Source organism: Stegostoma tigrinum, chromosome 15 (assembly GCF_030684315.1).
Source record: "Stegostoma tigrinum isolate sSteTig4 chromosome 15, sSteTig4.hap1, whole genome shotgun sequence".
Classification (NCBI taxonomy): domain Eukaryota; kingdom Metazoa; phylum Chordata; class Chondrichthyes; order Orectolobiformes; family Stegostomatidae; genus Stegostoma; species Stegostoma tigrinum.
Genome location: NC_081368.1, coordinates 52,363,597 through 52,381,564, shown reverse-complemented (window position 1 = coordinate 52,381,564; position 17,968 = coordinate 52,363,597). Strand labels below are relative to the sequence as shown.

Sequence of the window (17,968 nt, the reverse complement as noted above, 5' to 3'; positions counted from 1 at the left end):
AAATGGTGGAGGGGAAGGGATTCTAAAATAAATAGGGAGAGAGGGGGAGGCAGATAGAAGATGAATAAAGGAGAAGGTAGGTGGAGAGGAGACAGTCAGGTCAAAGAGGCGGAGTTGGAGCCAGTAAAAGTGAATGTAGGTGTGGAGTTATGGGGGAGGGATTGGTACCCGTCCAGGGAGGATGGACAAGTCAAGGAGTCAGGATGAAGTTAGTGAGGAGGAGATTGAGGTGGGGCTTGAGGTGGGAGGAATGGTTGACGAGACGGGGGCAAGCTGGGCTGGTTTTGGGATGTGGTCGGGGAGGGGAGATTTTGAAGCTTGTGAAGTCCACATTGATACCATTGGGCTGCAGGGCTCCCAAGCGAAATATGAGATGCTGTTCCTGCAGCTTTTGGGTAGCATCATTGCGGCTATGCAGAAGGCCCAGGATGGACATGTCGTCCAAGGAGTGGGAGGGGGAGTTGAAATGGTTCACGACTGGGAGGTGTAGTTGTTTATTGCGAACTGAGTGTAGGTGTTCCACAAAGCGGTCCCCAAGCCTCCGCTTGCTTTCCCCAATGTATAGGAGGGCACAACGGGAACACTGAACTGCCTTCAGTGTACTGCTATGCTATTCCATACAACATGGCTGAGACATCTTTGGTAACTAGGACCTGGACGCCCTATTGGAATAGGTAGTAAAGAGAAGGTTCAGTCTCATTCTCCAGAACCACAGAAGGACACCATGGCATTTGAAACTGCCTGCCTGGTGTAAAGTAGCCACTTGGAACAGTGTAGTGTCTGATTTCTGTGCAGCTCCCTGATTTGACTGACTACCCCTAAACTAGTTTCACCCAACTTGTAGAACTGACCGTGGCCAACCCCTGCAGTGAGATTGGAAGATGCCCTTTACTAACTGCAATGGCCCCGTTGACTGACCAAAGTCTTCCTTGGCTGGAGTAGGAGCCTACTCGCCAATATCACCACCTCCCCACATCCCACTGACCTTACACTTTTTGTCTTTTGGTTGAAGTACTTGCAATGTTTTTGCCGTGTAAGCTTCTGTTACATGCTGCAATTGTAGCCGTACAGCAACATGCTTTCTCCATTTTACTGGGCAGTAATGGAAAGCTGCTTGGCTTTTTGTCTGTGCCAAAAGACAAGGCTAGGCAGTGAATTGTGAGCATCCAAGTGATTCTGGGAAAGCAAGGTAAGAAGTGTAACTGCATCAAAATGGTGTGCAAACACCGAGTGCCTGCCTCTGCATATACTGTGACTTGACAGCTGCATTGCAAGGTAAGGAGTCGATGAGCTCCCAGGGGTGATATTGCAGTGGGTAAGCAAAAAAAGTTAGTTTGATATTTGCAGTGATTTGATGAAGCTGATGCTTTGTGGGTGCCAACCTCTGTGAATGGAGGGATAATGGAGTCACTGCTCATGGAGAATGGTCCGAGATGTTGGGGAATGCTGGTCGATATGAAGCGCAGAGGAGATGCCAGTAAGCTGGGACGCCTGATTACTGCTCTGATATTCAAGTCTGGAATTGGTACTACCTATTTTCTTACCAGTGCCTATAAATGAGTCCGTGTTAGCTAATAATTAGATGTTAATGCATACTAATAAGCCATTCATCACTTACTAATGAGATTCTCATTTCACCAATGAAACCCTGAGGGGAAATTTGAGCATTTTCTCTCAACATTACAAATCTGACTCTTTTATTCTTGCTCCATTCTCCCAACCTTTTTACCATTGGCCACATTACTTAGATGTTGGGAAAATTCCACCCACAGGTTTAGGTTGGTAACAGTACTTGGAAGTTAGGATGAAAGAAACTTTTTAATAGCTTTTTGTTGAATATGACATTCACCAAACTTAATTTAGTTGCAATATTTAAATTCCAAATGAGCAAATATTTAAGCAAGACAAATATTAGGATTACACTGGAACAGCTAGGAACTCATTATGTGTAGATGGTTGAAATGTGGAGATTACACAGGTATAGACATAGAGCTGGATGGCCACTTCCTGTGCTCAAATTACTGCCTTTCTAAAACAACATTGTTTAGTATATCTCTTAAAGCAATACAATCAAATGTTTTAATGTATCAAATCTTTTAAACATTGTACAACTTGAGTACAATTTATGTTTTCGATCACCATAATTCATCTGATTTCTCAATTCTTAAAGTTGTTCAATGAATTTAAGGAAGATTTCATGCAATATGAGTCTACTCACAGACATGGAAATGAGTTAGCTGAAAGGATAAAAAAAACCACATTTGTTCATTCTTACCGTTCCACGCAATCTGAAAGCCTGGAGCAGTGATTAGAGGCAGGGGCATCGTGTCCTCCCACTGCATAAAGAAAACCATTGCACGTAGCAACTCCCACACCACCTCTTCTCTTGGACATGGGAGCACACATGCTCCATTTATTGGTATGAGGATCGAAACACTCCATTGATCGTAGGCAGGAGCTGCCATCTCGCCCACCTACTGCATACAGCCTGCAAAACACAACAGTCACATCAAGGATTTTTCAACATGTACAAAATAAGTGCAGAACCTTGATGATATGGTTGGACCCCTGCATTAGCCAGTGCAACCACAGGGGATTAGAATCATGCTGCCTGCACATTGGAAAAGTTATCAAATTTGTTATCTGTAATTTGCACATTACAATTAATGGCAGAAAGTAAGACAGCGGACCCATCCTTGATTCTTGTAGCACTCTGCTGGTTGCTAGTCACAGGCTGATTTTCAATCTATGTTGAGTAAGTGAATCCCAGCTGGAGCAGCAAAAAATTATTGTATGACTACTAGACTTTGTGTCACCCCTTTTAAAAGAGTACATCTCAAATAGCTTTCCTATTCATTGTTGTTTTCAGGTGAAGATATGATTAGACTTGGTTGTAATGTCTACCATTATAAAGTAGGCATTCACTGTCATTTTGATCTATGAAAAGCAGTAGTTTGATTGAGTTATTAGAGGGCTTCAAAATTCTAGGAGCTATTCCCAAGCACATGTAAGCAGCTCAGACAAAGAGTGAAAACTTGGGGATGGATGGACAAGGGTATGTGATTGTATGCAAGTCCAGAACTCAATGCACACTGAAGAAGCTCGAGTACAAAAAGCTGGGCTGGCCCACATCACTTCAGCTGAGTAGGTCTTCTGACATGTCAAGTTGTTACTTGAGAAACGGAGAATGGGAAATAGTTTGTTTTCAGTAAGGTTTATAAATGGTTTCATTAAAATGACAATTTTGCAGGAAAAGCACTATTTTTGAGGCATTCATTAGAAGTCAGAATGGGTTAAATCAATAAAGTTGCACTGTCTCTCACAATACTACAGGGATTTATGTTCTCATTACTAGTAATTAAATTCCAATTGATATGTCTACACTGTTAACTGCTGTTCAATTTTGTTCTTTCCCTACAGAACAATGGACAAGAATTAAAAGGCAGGCTTTTGCAATATTAATATATTCCTGAAGTTGCTTATTCCATTTAATGTGATTGTTCTTGATGGAATTTGAGAATAGAGTAGCTGCAAATTTGGTAGGAACAAGTGATGTTAGTAGCAATTATTTCTGTTCTTTAAATATCTGTAAATACCTTCACTTAGTATCTTTTCCCTAGGTAACCCTAAGTTTTCAACATGGAATATCCAGTCAGTACTTCTTATCTGGAATTATCTCAAGATGATTTCTCTCCACAGTGAAATTGTTACTGCAGCAAAAAAGGGACAAGATGCTAACATTTCACGCTGCCGCTATACAGTGGCCATGCAATTTTTTTTTTCCCCATTTAAACAGATGCTGCCATCAGTCTGAAAAGAAGTTCTGGTCCATCAGAAAATTTGAGTAATGTTATGCATGAATTTCAGTGACCATGCGATGGTACACTAAGAGTACATCCCAAAGTTTGGTTGCTCGTAGCAAATATCATCTCTATTCAGTTGTTTATGATGGGGCATGTAAAGGCTGTCTTCAACTGCGCACAGTTGCAAAGTCCATGCAAAATTGTCAGATGTGATTCTGTGATTGGTCAGCACTTTTAGGACTTTAGAGAGTGCTTATAACTACTTTTACAACCAATTAAAAATGATCAGCTGAGCTCATAACATAACCTATTTATGCTTACCAGAATTTGACATATATTCATATGCCGGGGCCAATTCTCTGCAAATCAGAATGACATGTTACGCTGGCACATTTTTTTTAAAATTACCCAGGGGCTTATAACAGGGTGGTGGTGGAGAGTTGTATTTTTTGGGCTAGAGGCCTGTGACTAGCAACCAGCAGCGAGCGACAAGGATCGGTGCTGGGTCCACTGCTTTATTTTTTGCCATTAATATAGATGATTTAGTTGTGAATATAGGTGGAATGTATAGTAAGTTTGCAGAATAGGTGGTGTAGTGGACAGTGAGGAAGGTTATTTCAGAGTGCAAAGGGACCTTGATCAGATGGGCCGAGGAGAGGCAGATGAAGGTTAATTTCAATAAATGTGAGGTGTTACATTTTGGTGAGGCAAATCAGGGCAGAGCTGAGGCAGTTAATGGTATTGCCTTAGGGAGTGTTGCTGAATAAAGAGAGGCTCATAGTTCCTTGGAAGTGGAATCACAGATAGACAGGGTGGTGAAGAAAGCATTTGGTACATTTGCTTTTAATGATCAATGCATTGTGAGTAGGACTTCGGATGTCATGTTGTGGCTGAAATAGTGGGGCTTTGCCAGATTTGTCCAACCTTGTATCTGTTTTTGAACTTGAATTTCCAATTACAAGACAGAAAACAGAGTAGCTCCCAGTTATGCCTATTTTTGTTTTGTAGGATGTGAACATGCTTTGTTGCAACACTACTACTTTGACTTCTTTTTCTGTTACATTGATGATTTTGCTGTAATCCTGATTTCACTGCAACTCACAACATCAACTCTCCCTCCCACTCCTGCTGTGCCTTCTCAATCATTGATCTGCACTCAGCAATGAAGCTCAGTACATACTTCAATATCTGTTTATTATTCTTCCCTGGGCAGCCTGCAAAACACTGAGTCTTGCTCTCTGCTTGTTTTCCTCCCATCACCTTGCGTTTCAAAGTTCCTCCATTCGCTTTTCAAAGTTATTCTTTTCCTGATCACTGTGTGACAGTGAAGATACCATTTAGGTGTGTTGAACTGCTCACCCTGTACTTACACCATGTCTTTAGGTTAGTAGCATGTCAAGTATTAAAATTGTTCGCGTGGGTGAATATTGAGGAATTTGAAAATAATGCGAGCCATTAGGCAGCGTCAGACTGTTAGCCAGCTAGGTTTTCCACTGCCTTCCTTAGCAATTTCAACATTTCAATTCTTTTTTGCTACATCTTCCTTTTTTGCAGTATTTTTAAGAACTTGACGTCGACCACCATTCCTCACCCTTTTGTGTTGTTCAGTCGTATAATGAAGCATACTTCTCTTTTGAGCCCAGTGGAAGGGTCTGTGCACAAACTAATATAGTGTCTTTTCAGAATTCCTTGTTTCAGGTTGCCAACACTTGCAAATTTTCCTTATATCAGAAGATGGGGTATTAAGGATTTAAAGTATAGCTTTTTGTTTCCTGTAGTAAAGTGCTCAATGCCTGGATTCTGAGATTGTAAAATAAGTTGTGTTCATCATGATTACTCTGTGGCACAGGTCGCAACACCTTGTATCCACACATACTTGGTTGAATGTGAAAATCCACCAGTTGCTCTATGAATCCCTCCTTCTCTGTATATTTTTCTGTTGGTGTTCTTGCTGATGGCAGTCTTTAGAAATCAATGTGCTGATGAGAATTTATTCCATAATGTTGTTGTTTAAGGCCAATGAAAAGTTAGGGTCTAATTCAGTTTTGAATGGTGTTCTAATTGTTGTGACGATGGAAGGGAACCCCTAAATATTTACACACTTTTTAAATGTTTAATTCTAAAATGTTTTTAAAAGGAGGATTTCACAAAAGAAAAAGATCTGTGGATTTATATTCAGTGACTACCTGGAAAAGTCCTGTGTGAAGACCATCCAATATGTCACAGATTAATTGTCACGGGTATATAAAACAAGGAGAAACTTAAGAATGGGTAATAAAGAGGCTGACTTCTCCTCCTATCAGCAGGAAGCAACCTCTACAGACATAGCTGTTTTGCCTTCCAAAACCTTACAGTGACAAGGCTTAAAAAGCAATTTCAACTGCACTGGAATGGATTAGTGGGACTGAATGGTCTTGTGTTTACCAGCCTAGGTCTGAACAGGAGTGTGCTGTGAAGGTAACATTCAAAGAATTATTTCCTGGTAATCTTTGTGTTGCAGGTAAAGATCCTTTCTAACTTTGAGTTAAAAAGGTAAAATGACAACAAAGGATCTCTCTCACTCTGAATGCTGGAATTAAATCACAGTCCAAAGGTATCACCCAACTGAGTCTCAAACCATCTGCAAAACTGAAGATCAAGGAGCTAACTGTTTGTCCACCAATGTCAATCCTATCAGTAGCCTCCACTGCAAATAGCCATAAAATTCAACCTTTGTGACTAGTTCAGAGACTGATCGGTATTTTGTTTTAATTTTGATCTTTTTAGACTTATTATACATAGGATATTTGTGTTATAACTGTTACATTACTGATTCTTCTCACATATAGTATTTAATTCGAGATGGTGATGGCAGAGTAGGCAGCGTTCAGGCTCCTCAGCCCAGGGCTCATCAATCCATCCAGTTTTTTATTTGATTTCCCCCTTTTCTTCTTCTTATTTTTTGTAAGATTTTAAGGTATTTTTCTTTCTGATAAGAAAGCTTGCAGGACCATAGTGGGCTGGAGGTCTGGAGCCACGTGGATCAGACTGGAGGCCCAGGGCAGCTGACAGCTGGAGTGATGTGGGGACAATTGTTGGTTTGGGGTCCAGCACGACCAGTCAGCAAGTTGCAAGGCTGGTCAGACCATATGTGGAAGCCCCTGTGCTGAGCTACTGCAATGTAATGTTTATTTTTAATTAGTTCATCTGGTGGTAATATTTATCCATTTAATTTTGCCTTATTTCCGAATTATACTATGAATTACTGAAATAATGCAACTTTCTTTTTAATTCCTCTTTGCATGTAAGATTTGTGCCTCGGTACTTTTCACCTAAGATGTTGCCATGAGAGGTGACTTGTAAACTTTTCACTATGCTTCTGACAATAGAGGATATTTTATTCTAATAAACTTTGTTAACTCAGTTCAAAGCCTGTTTGAATTGACACCTTGTAAAACATAAGTTCATTTTTGGATCTGGGAGCAAACTATCTGCAGCGAAGGGATCTTTCATGGACTAACTTCGTTGCAACCAACCAAGGGAATAGCTAAATAAAATAGTGGAACCATTTCATCCCACATAAGCTCTCCAGGGTGAAGTGTTTGGAGTAATCTGTGTGGAACCATCATGAACTACTAAGGGTTTGGTAGTAGCATAAATTATAACCACTTCTGAACAAATTTATCTGACTTTGAAACATTAATTCTGTATTCAGGAAATGTCAATTTCTTTCTACGATAAGTGTAAGTTTTTTTTATCTTTACGACATTTAGTGTGTTTAGCATATTTCAATTATTAATGTATTGTCCTGATTTCTTTTTTTTGCTCTGAATAATTTATGGCAAATGAAGAATTATAGATACATTTTTAAAAACTGGTTTTCTGTCTGTGAGAATTCTTCAATGTGACCGGCTACTTACTCTGCCTGATGATATCACTGTTGCTGAATGCTTAAAGATTCTGTAAATTTGGTGTCAGGCTCAAATAATATCAAGAAAGGGAAAACACAGATGTCACTAGATTCTTGTGGGCACTTTTCTTTCACATCAGAATTTTATTTTTTGTCACGTCACAATTGGTTGCAAATTCAGGCTCTTTTAACACTTAGCAATAAGTACATTTTGTGAGCTTAAGTTTACTAATGTAACATTAAACAATGTGCAGTTTTATTGAGTCATTTTAATTTTTAACACAGTCAATCTGCAGCTACTTACTTGCCATTTAATGCTGCAACTCCTACCGTGCTTCTTGGAGTTGACATGCTCGCAACATAGTTCCACTGACGAGCTTGTGGGTCCCACCTTTCTACAGTGTTAAGGTAGCTCCAACCATCATGTCCACCAACTGCATACATTGGCCCTTCAAGTACAGCTACTCCTGAAATAAAAGCACATTTGGCCATCTTCGTGTTCAAATATGACAGCATCTAATATTTTCATGGTAGTTATGAAATGTTAAATATTAGTTTTTTTTTAAAATTCCGTTTCACAACATAAATTCCACAGAAGTTTAACATGTTGACTACAAATCACAAAGGACAAAATATCAACAACCCTAAATGAAAGCATCTTCATGAAGCATGTACGGCAGATTATAAAGGCTTGATTATGCGATCAGAAATGAAGCATAAGTGCTTTCTGTTGACCGAGAAACAGCTCATTGACACTTGAAACAGTTTGTAGTTAGTTACAGGGGTGGGTATATATGCTCAAGCAGGTTAGTTGGAAGAGGCAGTAGTGATTGTGTGAGACCTGTACAAGAGATGAATGGATGTAAGCCTTGTGTTTTGTTGTCTATGTGCCATAAACCATGAAATGAAATGTATTTTAGAACTTGTGGCTCGTCTGTAATGAGAATGGAGGTGTATAAAGCCCAGTTTCATTCTCATCTGGACTGTAATCTAAAACAGGGGAAAGATACCGCATTAGGCTAAAGAAGCTATGGAACATGTTGCAGGGTTACTAGGTTACATTGTGAGTTGTATCTGCAATGTTGCCTTAATCAAGCTCTGGAAAAGGATGTATTCAGGACAGTTTTGCTCAGAAACAGTCCTTTGATCAGTTTTCCATTTGTCCAATTGTTTTGGTTTAAGAGAGCTCAGCACAGCATCAATCTCTTGATTGGTTCCTGGGCAAATAGCTACAGTCTACATGTTGACAATAGAGGAGAAATATCCAGTCTGTGAAGGAGAAAGCACCTAAGTTGCTTTCTCCCTCCTGTGTTGGCAAGTGAAATAAAGTATTTTAGTGGCTGATTTCACTCACTACTTAACAAGGAAACTCATCACCGCAAATTCTTCAATTTAGGCGAAGAGAGGAAATAACATCAGAGACTGAAAGGGCAAGTCTTCAATCGGTCGATGAAATTATATTACCTTACATTCTTAACCACCATTTTCACATTCCAGATAGTGCATCTGCTTCCATATTATTTTCAAAAGCAACATGAACATTCCATACGTTGAATTATTGCATGGCGTGATCTCCATCTGACTAATCTCGCATTTCAGGTTTTAAACATTTTAATTAGTAGTTTGTAATTAGTAGATTGTGGTGAGTATAGATTAATTTATAATTAATAGATTAATAGATTTGTATCTCTGTCAGATAGACTTCCAAATTTTGAAGAGGCAAAAGTAATCCCAAAGCCTCTGACTACTGTAGTGTACTTCCACTCATAATGGTCTAACTTCTTTAACGTACCCCACTGACATTTTCTGTTCCTGACAAATCATCTTGCAATAGGACTGCCCCGACCCCCAAATCACCATGAACAATTGAAAAGCCAATCGAAGGGCTGAACCTGACTGAGCAAAGCTGCCATAAATACACAAACGCAGAGTCAATATGTCTAGTAATCTGTACCACTGCTTAAATATAGCAACATAGTAGATACAATTCACATGAGTTCTAGTAACTCATTTTAAAAAATACAACATCTTCTTCCACTGTTCCTCACATGTTGTGAGGTGTGAGATATATACATGAATATAATTTATTTTAGAGTTTCAATTTTGATCTAGTGGCATTTGGATTTTGCCCCTCATGTATGTTTAATGATTAACTTGTCACTGTTTTTGAAACCATGATTTAAACTAGAAGGTATAAGTATACAGCTCACTGGGGCACACCTAGAGTGATAATGGGAATGTGTTTGTATTGGGAGAGTTTTACAGTTAGTGAGAACAAATATTGAATGTCATTAGCTTGCTTTTGGTTTGCTTCAAATGTTGGTGTAATAGCAGTTTTTTTTTCCTGGAGCAATGAATTAGGCCAGAACAGGAAAAATTTCAAATCAGAAGTATTTGATTAGAAACTTGAAAGGGTTATTTACACCTAAGGGAATTTAAGATTTGAATAACCAAGAAAGAGGAAATCAAGGTCTCAAGACCAGATATTGGAAGAAACAAAAGAAACGGTTAAAATAAAGCTACAGATTTGATCAAGAAGCAAACTTTGTGGTATTTGTGCGCTGTAAAGTGATGATGTCAGGAATGGATGGAATTTTATATTGCTATGTATTTTGAAGTCTATAAAATTGTGTTAAGTATAAATGGTTTGGTTTGTTCTGTTCTATCTTAATTTATTTTTTGTGGTAAACTTCTGTTTTATCCTTAAAACCAAATCTGCAGCATCATATGCCTATGTTTCAATGTAAGCATACCATAAAAAACCAAATAAAACAAAAAAAAATCAAGCCACATTTCAGTTTGTGATCTGATTTGTCTGGTAATAACATTGACTGGGATCATAATTCTTGGATTAAAGCAGCATCCTTTTTCCTATTTTCCAGTCCATAATCCAAGAAAAAAGTGATTGTTACAAAGTACTATCACATCTAAACATTAAAGAGGGGACATCTTTCTTCTGGTCCCAGACCAACATTCTACTGAAAAATACATATAATGATCATCATACTATCACTATAGTCAGTGAAATATTCTACACTTGCATATCAACAGATTAATCCAAGTGCTTAATCTACATCCAATGAACTGAACAAAAATAAAGGTTAAATTTATTGCAATGTCTGTGAGATTTGTGCTTAAAATGTCAAGTCTTGTCCTGATGACAAATCATTTAGTTTGTTACAGAATTGTAACCCAGTCCTCTTGGGATAGTGTTGCACCCTGATTATTCACCATACTGATGTATCTCAGGGCTGGTCACTTGGCCTTTTTGTACTCAGTCACTTAATGTCTACCTGCATGCTCACGGTATCCATGCCTTGCCTTGCTGTGCTGATGAATACAGGTACAGAGCCAGGAGGCTTGCCTGGCTTGTTACATGACAAGCATACTGCATGAGCATCAAGCAAACAGCGAGGTCAAAAAAAATACTTAGGAGAATAGTCCCTCAAGTCCATGTGAGCACCAGTCAGTCAGAGAGTCCTGGAGTAGCCAATCAAGGACAGCATCCCATTACAGTCGAAGGCATATACCACTGTTCAGGGCAATCTTGAAGAGGAAGGGGCATGTGGAGTGTGTGCCAGATTGCCTGTCACTCTGTCCTTCGTTCTGAGGACACTTGGGAGGGCGAATGATCCGGTGCGTAGTGCGTGCCTCCCCATCAGACCCTGCAGTCTGGCAGTCACCAGGCTGACCTGGCAGGCAAGATAACAAAGTGTGGAACTGGACGAACACAGCAGGCCAAGCAGCATCTCAGGAGGACAAATGCTGACGTTTTGGGCCTAGACCCTCCATCAGAGAGGGGGATGGGGAGAGGGAACTGGAATAAATAGGGAGAGAGGGGGAGGCGGACCGAAGATGGAGAGAAAACAAGATAGGTGGAGAGGAGAGTATAGGTGAGGAGGTAGGGAGGGGATTGGTCAGTCCAGGGAAGATGGACAGGTCAAGGAGGAGGGATGAGGTGGCAGGTAGGAAATGGAGGTGCGGCTTGAGGTGGGAGGAAGGGATGGGTGAGAGGAAGAACAGGTTAGGGAAGCAGAGACAGGCTGGGCTGGTTTTGGGGTGCAGTGGGGGGAGGGGTAGAGCTGGGCTGGTTTTGGGATGCAGTGGGGGAAGGAAAGATTTTGAAGCTTGTGAAGTCCACATTGATACCATTGGGCTGCAGGGTTCCCAAGCGGAATATGAGTTGCTGTTCTTGCAACCTTCGGGTGGCATCATTGTGGCACTGCAGGAGGCCCATGATGGACATGTCGTCTGAGGAATGGGATGGGGATTTGAAATGGTTCGCGACTGGGAGATGCAGTTGTTTGTTGTGAACCGAGCGGAGGTGTTCTGCAAAGTGGTCCCAAAGCCTCCGCAGTTCCCATTATCACTGACCTGGAAGGCAGACAGATGCTTCCATGCTACACTGCACCACTGCAGCTTTTGGTCACAAGGGCTATTGCATCCCTCAAAGTGAGTAGTACGGTTGTTATTCATAATGCAGGGTGAGGTGTTTCAGGGGAACCGAGGAGGCAGCACAAATCTTTGCAGCATTAGTAATGTGGAGGGTAGAGACAGTAAGAGTAAGTGAGGGAAGAAGTTCGGGGCAACAGTGAGGGCTAGAGCATGTTTCTTGGTGTGGGGGGTAGAGGCACTACCAGAGATATAGTGAATACGAGTTGGCAGAGACAGGAGTGTTTCACTTGCATTGATGCAACAGAGAAAATCATTGACCCTTTTCTGGCACCGTTAGCCATTTTTCTCAATCATGGTGATGCCCGTAAGCTGAGTGGTAAACTGCTGTCCAGCCTGCCAGGGTCTGCTGTTATATCCTTATCTGGTGTTCCTCCTCCCTTGTTCCACACCCTTGACAGGTCCCATCCTCCCCCTTCCTCAACACCTTGTTGAAATGCACTTGACGGATATGGGCTAAATTGAAGCCATAGTTGGATGTGAGAGAGGCCACAGGGTGGGAGAGGTAGTTAATGAGCTGAGGTTGGTAAAATGTGATGAGAAAACGCACTAGACCTCACAGAGGGAATTCCTCCAAACATCTCGAACAACTCAAACCTAGCATTAAAATAAGACTCAGCTCTTAGAACAGGTGTATCAAAGAAAGAGAACCTTGGACTCATCGTGCTGGATTTTCATGGAATTAAGAAGTGAAAAAGATTGATGTAGGACCAATTTTAGGTTTTCAAAGTCTATTCCCACTACCCCCAACATCAACAGTGCAGGCTGACAGGTACAGGCTGATGTAGACTGTTGGCGTAAAGTTTATTCTCCCAGTCTAATGACTTCCTGATGTTGATAGACATCCCTTAGCTCTCAGCAATTTTCTAGGAATTTTGGACCAATTGTCTACTATCTGCCACACTTGCATAGTAATTAAGAAGGAGTACAGAATTTCAAAATCCAAAGGGATTTTAATTTTCTTGGGGGGGTGTCGCAAAACATTAGTATCAAGGTACAGCAAATGATTAAGAAGGCTATGGATAGCTATGCTTTATTACCAAGAGGAAGTGAACAAAAATACAAGGAGCTTATGCTTTCGTTGTACAAGGTATTGACAAGACTACATATTGTGTGCAGTTTGGTCTCCTTATTTAAGGAAGGGTTCAAGGCACTAAAGGTAATTCAAAGGAGTTCTACAAGATTGGTACATGCAGAGAGTGTGGTGTCTTCTGAGGAAAGATTGGACATGCTGGGCTTGTTATTACTGGAATTTAAAGTAAGCTTGGAGTAATTCGATTGATGCTTATAATAATCTTAAATGGTCTTGGTGACCTGGATGTGGAAGGGATGATTCATTTTGTGGTGAGTCCAGAACTAAGAGAACTAAGATACCCTTGTAAACAAAGATAAGTGGGAGGAAGGTAGGATGAAGAAGCATGGATCGGCCTTTCAGTTCCCTGATCTTGCTCCACCATTCCAGATCATGGTTGATCATCTCCATCAACAATATGTTCCTGCACTGTCATCTTATCCTTTGATGTCATCAGTATCTTGACTCAACAGCAGGTCAGATCAGCAGGAAAAGCTTATACAATAGGAGCAGCAGGACAAAGCAGGTGGAGGATCATTAAAAGAACAATCCAGCAGCTGAGGAACAGCCCAGCATCTATCGAACTGAAAATGAAACAGAGCAGGAAGCAATCTCTGATGAGAGAAAGCCATGGTTCACATTGTCCTGTTAACAGAATGTGTTGAACATGTGGAAAACACCATGACAAGTCAAGAAGTAGCAGAACAGGCACAGATAATTCATTAAATACAGGAACATTTCAAGGTTAGCAGCAAAATTAAATAAGGACCAGGCTGGTACCCTGCTCTATATATTCAGCTACATTGCAGATAAGATTTTAGCGAGGCAGAGTAAATTAAGTAATCGCCACTTATGAAATTAGCAGAGCTATTAATGATATTTCAGTATTTTGTTGAATATAATCATATGGGATTGGAATTTAATAAGTAGAAGCAAAAGCCCAGGGGAGAACATAAATTCATTTATTGATGGCCTATTTTACTGAAGAGGTAACCGAAAATATGGGATGGCCTGGTTAATGAATTTTAAAAAACTAAACCGATTAGAGGCCACATCGTGGGTAGATTTTTTGAAGGAACCTCTCTGATTCTTTTTACAGTCGAGGGAAGATATAGCTTTGGCAAAAATGTTGCAACCTGTGAGACATGTTCAAGTGAGAAAATGCGAGAGAGAGATTCTGTGGAAAAAAAAACATCAAGGCAGTACAATATGTGAAAGCACAATAAAGCCAGGGTCAGGAAAGCGTGAAGAAATGGCAACATATGCTTCTCTGCAGCGTTCTCACTGTGGAGGGAGGATGCTGTATCCACAGTAAGGTTTTCCTGCCCAAAATGCAGAATGTCTACTGGAAGATTGGATATTGTAAAACAGTGTATCTTGTTAAAAAAAGATTTTAGCCTCCCAAACTGAAGGAAAATCCATAAGAAAAAGTAATGTCTAAGAGATTGAAAAGTGAGATAGCTAATATGATTCCTGGGAGAAATAACTGAATCATAGGGATGTACTGGAGTGCTGAAATAAAAGTAAATGGATATTAAATGAATTTTGAACTTGACTTTGGAGCAGGAGTATTAGTCCTCTAAGGTACATTAAAATGCTGAATCCAGAAATACTCAGGCAATCCCCTACTCAAATCCAGGGACTGGGAGTTATCCAATTAAAAGTAAAAGGACAGTTGATGCACAATTGCACTAAAAGCACAGAAAAAAAATCACTGAGATGCTTAACATGATTCAAAATTTAGAATGTTCTTTACTAAAAAAAAACTTGCAAAGAGCTGCATAAACATCAGCACATTGGATAGCTAAGAGAAAAATGTGGATTTGTGTATGAATTGTTATAGATAGAGTCATGCAACACAGAAACAGACCCTTCGGTCCAATTCATACATGCCAACCAAATTTCCCAAACTAAACTCATCCCACTTTCCTGCAATTGACTCATATCCCCGGCAAGCTTTCCTTTTCATGTACCTGTCCAAATCGCTTTTAAATGTTGGAACTGTACCTGCATCCACTCCTTCGTCTGGCAATTCATTCCACATACAAACCACTTTCTAAGTGGAAAGGTTGCCAGTCTTTCACCTCTCACCTTAAAATTCTACCCTCTCATTTTGAACTCACCTACTCTAGGGAAAAGACATTTGCTATTCATCTTATCTATGCCCCTTGTGATGTTGTACACTTCTATGAAGTCACCCCTCAACCTCCTATCTCCTATGGTCCAGCGAAGAAAGTCCAAGCCGATCCAATCTCCCCTTATATGTCAAATCCTCCAGTTCCAGAAACATCCTTGTAAATCTTTTCTGTACCCACTCCAATTTAATAATAACCTTGCTATAGCAGGGCAAACAGAACTGCACACGTTACTCCACAAGTGGCCTCACAAACGTCCTGTACAACCATATCATGACGTCCCAATTTCTATCCTTGATGATCTGAGCAATTAAGGTAAACATCCAAAATGCCTTCTTAACCACCCCGTCTACCTGTTAAGCCACTTTCAAGGAGTTATGCACCTGAATCCCTAGGTCTCTCTGCTCAACAATACTCCGCAGGGTCCTACCATTAACTGTATAAGTCCTGCCCTTCTTATTCTTACCAAAATGCGACACCTCACATTTATCTTAATTAAACTTCATCTGCCACTGCTGGGTCCATTGGCCCAGCTGATCAAAATTCTGTTGAACTCTTTGATGTCCTTCTTCACTGTCCACTGTAACAACAGTTTTGGTATGATCCACAAACTTACTAACTATGCTTCCTATATTCTCATCCAAGTTGTTTATATAAATGACAAACAACATTGGACTCAACACTAATCCCCGCGTAACACCGCTGCTTCCAGACTGAAAAACAACCCAGTATCCCCACGTTTTGTCTCCCACAGTCAAGCCAATTTCATATCCAATTGGCAATTTTATGTCCCATGTGATGTAACTGGTCTGCCGTGCAGAATTTTGCCGAAGGCCTTACTACTGTATATGTAGACAACATCTAACGTTCTGCCCTCATCAATCTTCTTGGTGTTCAAAATAAATCTCAATCAAGTTTGTGAGACATGAATGTGAACATCTATTTTTTAAACTTACTATTTTGCGGATACCTCTTATTTCAAACCTATATGTTTGTAAGTATGTTACTTTACAAATTATTATCATGTTTAGAAATTAATAAACTCATTCTTTATTAATGCAAGAAATCCTGGTTTATTTGGTTCCTTTTAAAATGAACATTCATTTGAATCTGGGAGAAAAGGATCCATTTTTAAATTAACCTTATTGTCACCAACAAAGGGGGCATGAATGGATGAATAATGAAGGCAAGCCTGTTCAACCTTTATCAGCTGGAAACTTAACGATTTTGGGTACTTCATCTGGAGATGCAACAAACCAGGGAGTCTCACCCAAGGCCTGGATGTGACAACTTTGACACCTCATCAGAAAGATGGCAACTTCAACAATATGATTCTCCTCCACTCTTACATTTTCAGACAACATTATGTGCTTAGGTTCTATAAGGAGACTTGTACCCATGGTCTCCTGACTTAGAGTTAAGAATGCTACCACTGAGTCAAGAAAGTGACACATTTTGACAATAACTATACCAGACAGCAACTACTGTTTACTTGAAAACAATAGGAAATGTAAAGTTCAAATATTGTGATATAAAGACAGTGTGAAGCGGACTGAAAAATACTGATAGTCTGTTCGACAGTGTGAAGGGAGCTGAAATATTAGTCAAATTTTATGACAGGTGGAAATTGCAAACTCCAAAATGTGCTGTATAATTTATCGACACAAAAAATAACTTGTACTGATGATCCATAGAATAAAAGCTTTGATATCTAGTGGCCAAACAATAATGTTGATAACAGTTTGTTGCCAATGAATGGCATAACATTCAATTTGTATCATGAGAAGCTTGAAAAAGTTTTTAACAACAGAAAAGCTAAAATGAGTAGAAAGATAGCTAATTTTCTAATTTAAAGATATTGCAAAATTATGAGAATTATGAGTTTCATGTTTACATATTTAATTGCTTTTCCTCAGAAATGAATATATCAATGGCCCAATGGCGAGTTGAGTATAATTTCAAAATCTGAGACAACACAAAACTCAAAAGGATTGTGATCTGAGAGAAAAATAATGATATATCATAAGAGGATGGGAAATAGGCAAACACATTGCAGGTGAAATCTAATGGAGATACTGGTGAATATGAATGTGAAGCTTATATTTTGGTTAGAAAGTGAGGAGAGGCCATGTATTATGAAGGTGGCGGGAGCAGAGTGGCATGTGGATATTCAAATTGTTGAAGGTATTGGGAGAGATCCAGGCGTTATAAATAGAGGAATAGAGGACATAAACAAAATGTTAATGATGAGCAGCGCCTAATTATGTGCTCCACAATTTAGACAGATTGTACAAAATAATTATAAAATATTAGTTTGGAGAAAGAAGGTGAAAAGGAGATTTGATAGAATTATTGAAAATCTTGAAAGGGCTGGACAGACATTAGTGGAAGGGTCAAGAATTAGGGAATATTTATTTCAGGCATTTGGCAATGTAACCAATGGCAAGAGGAGAAAAGTCATTTCCTGATGTCAATGTACTACTTTTCTGCGAAAGGTGCCACAGGAACATAATCCAATACACTCAGCAATAGAGGGCACCAATGGTCCTCTTCCTACATGGTGCTCTGAATATTGTCTAGCCAGTAGGGAATCCAGGCCTTTGCAAAACAAACTCGC

At 39.8% G+C, this 17,968-nt stretch overlaps 1 protein-coding gene across 4 annotated transcripts in view; it reads right to left on the bottom strand.

The window, feature by feature from the left end:
• Nucleotides 1–17,968, bottom strand: part of LOC125459074 (kelch-like protein 4) — a 302,979-nt gene that overhangs the window by 11,324 nt on the left and 273,687 nt on the right. For all 4 annotated transcript variants that reach the window (XM_048545019.2, XM_048545020.2, XM_048545018.2 and 1 more), the window contains 2 exons: nucleotides 7,997–8,159; nucleotides 2,276–2,488 (listed from right to left, as the gene is read on the bottom strand). In XM_048545019.2, coding sequence (XP_048400976.2) covers nucleotides 2,276–2,488; nucleotides 7,997–8,159 — 376 coding nt within the window. The remainder of the gene's footprint in view (nucleotides 1–2,275; nucleotides 2,489–7,996; nucleotides 8,160–17,968) is intronic.